The following is a 1,802-nucleotide window of genomic DNA, read 5'->3' as shown; positions in this document are numbered from 1 at the left end:
TCATCTAGTCCAACCCCCTGCTCAGGCAGGAAACCCTATACCATTTCGGACAAATGGCTGTCCAGTTTCTTCTTAAAAACTTCCAGTGTTGGTGCATTCACCGCTTCTGGAGGCAGGTTGTTCCACTGGTTAATTGTTCTAACTGTCAGGAAGTTTCTCCTTAGTTCTAGGTTGCTTCTCTCTTTGGTTAGTTTCCACCCGTTGCTTTTTTTCCCTTTTTTTTTCTCTTTGAATGGACTTTGTGCACATGCACATGCACAAAGTCAGAGTGAGTTTTAACAGATCGCTAAACCCACCAGCCTAGCCATCTGTTAGAACTCACTTCCCATCCTACATGAAGGAATGATAAATGTTTTCCTCATAGCTGGTGATGCTTGATGGATCAGGAAAGAAACAATGCTGGGGGAATCTCCTTGTCCCTTTCCTTAACATGCCGTGCACACAGCAAAATAAGGTCATAGCCATTTGGCAGAGTTATGCTGTGGTAGGATAGATGCAACAAATATTATGCTGGTTAAAGGACTGGTGGATAATGCTTTAAATTGGCTGTGGGAAACAGTCATAACACAGTTCCATTTCCTCATCTCCAGTACTTTGGTTGCAATTCCATATTTGACAGACAGATTGGCATCCCTCAGTTGCAGCTTCCCTGTACAATTTAAACATCTTCCCTTGCTTTAGGATTCTCTCTTTTAGGATTCTCTCTTTTAGGCTGGATCATGACTTAATTAGGACTTGCCTACTTTATGTGTTCCATTCTGACAGATATACTTTCTGGATAATTGCAAGAGGTCAGCCATTATCTACTGGCAGGTACCCGAAGGAAGATGCAGCAACATTTTTATATGTGATTTTTCATCCCATTTTATTGGCTGAGAGTAAAACTGTAAGATATTTGTTGCCTTTCCCCCCCAATTTTTCTTCCAAAATGAATTATTAACACATTTCCATTTCTACTTGGCAAAATGCTTGAAAGCCATGGAAAATTCCTCACTGTGGATCTCATTGTGAATAGATACCTTTGTTATCAGGGGAGTCTATTACAAGTGCAGATGCTTCTTTTATATACAGCAATACTGATGAAAAAGATATGCTCTACTTAATAATAATGAAAAGTTAATTAATCTGTTTTAGAGACTTGAGAAGAAAATGCAATCAAATTAAAAACTGCAAAGCTAAAATTGAACTCCTTGGTAGTTATGATCCAGAGAATCAGCTTATTATTGAGGATCCATATTATGTAAGTATTTTCTCATTTAATCTATTTAATTATCGTTATTTGTAAGAAAAAAATGTAATTTAGGACTCTGTGTTTTCTCTCTTTTTTCTTTCCACCTCCAGGGAAATGATGAAGATTTTGAAACTGTTTATCAGCAATGTCTCAGATGCTGTAAAGAATTTTTGGAGAAACCTCATTGATGTGGTTATGTTTCTGAACGTGAATAATTCTATGACATTAGAGCAAAATCTCAATTAACATTAAACTATGATAGTGTGCCTCTAAAATAGATACACTTGTGCATTCTTAATTTTAATCGTTGTTGTAGTACACCGAAGTATATTACTTGAGAAGATGTTTTTTCAAAATTAAATTGATCTTATCATATATATATATATATATGATAAATGACTATCGTGCTGGTCATCTATATAAGAAAAAACTGTTGGTTCTAAACTAATTGAAAAAATATGTGTGATTCCATATACTTCCGACCACAATTGAGCCTGGAATTTTGATGGTAAGTTGTGGTCATTAAGCGGGTCATCATCACATGACCTAACTCAGTTTTTCAACTGCATCA

At 36.2% G+C, this 1,802-nt stretch overlaps 1 protein-coding gene across 1 annotated transcript; it reads left to right on the top strand.

Moving 5' to 3' along the window:
* Window positions 1-1,134: 1,134 nt before the first annotated feature.
* LOC114923795 (low molecular weight phosphotyrosine protein phosphatase) lies at window positions 1,135-1,510 on the top strand (the record flags this gene model as incomplete). Its single annotated transcript, XM_029287133.1, is given in 2 exon segments — window positions 1,135-1,240; window positions 1,342-1,510. Coding segments are annotated over 2 exon segments (184 nt in total), but the record flags the coding sequence as incomplete, so codon positions are not given.
* Window positions 1,511-1,802: the final 292 nt, after the last annotated feature.

The sequence above is a fragment of the Protobothrops mucrosquamatus genome, unplaced genomic scaffold (assembly GCF_001527695.2).
Source record: "Protobothrops mucrosquamatus isolate PMUCROS unplaced genomic scaffold, P.Mucros_1.0 scaffold14679, whole genome shotgun sequence".
In the NCBI taxonomy this organism is placed as follows: domain Eukaryota; kingdom Metazoa; phylum Chordata; class Lepidosauria; order Squamata; family Viperidae; genus Protobothrops; species Protobothrops mucrosquamatus.
The sequence above is the reverse complement of the archived record's forward strand: the minus strand, read 5'-3'. Positions and strand labels throughout refer to the sequence as shown.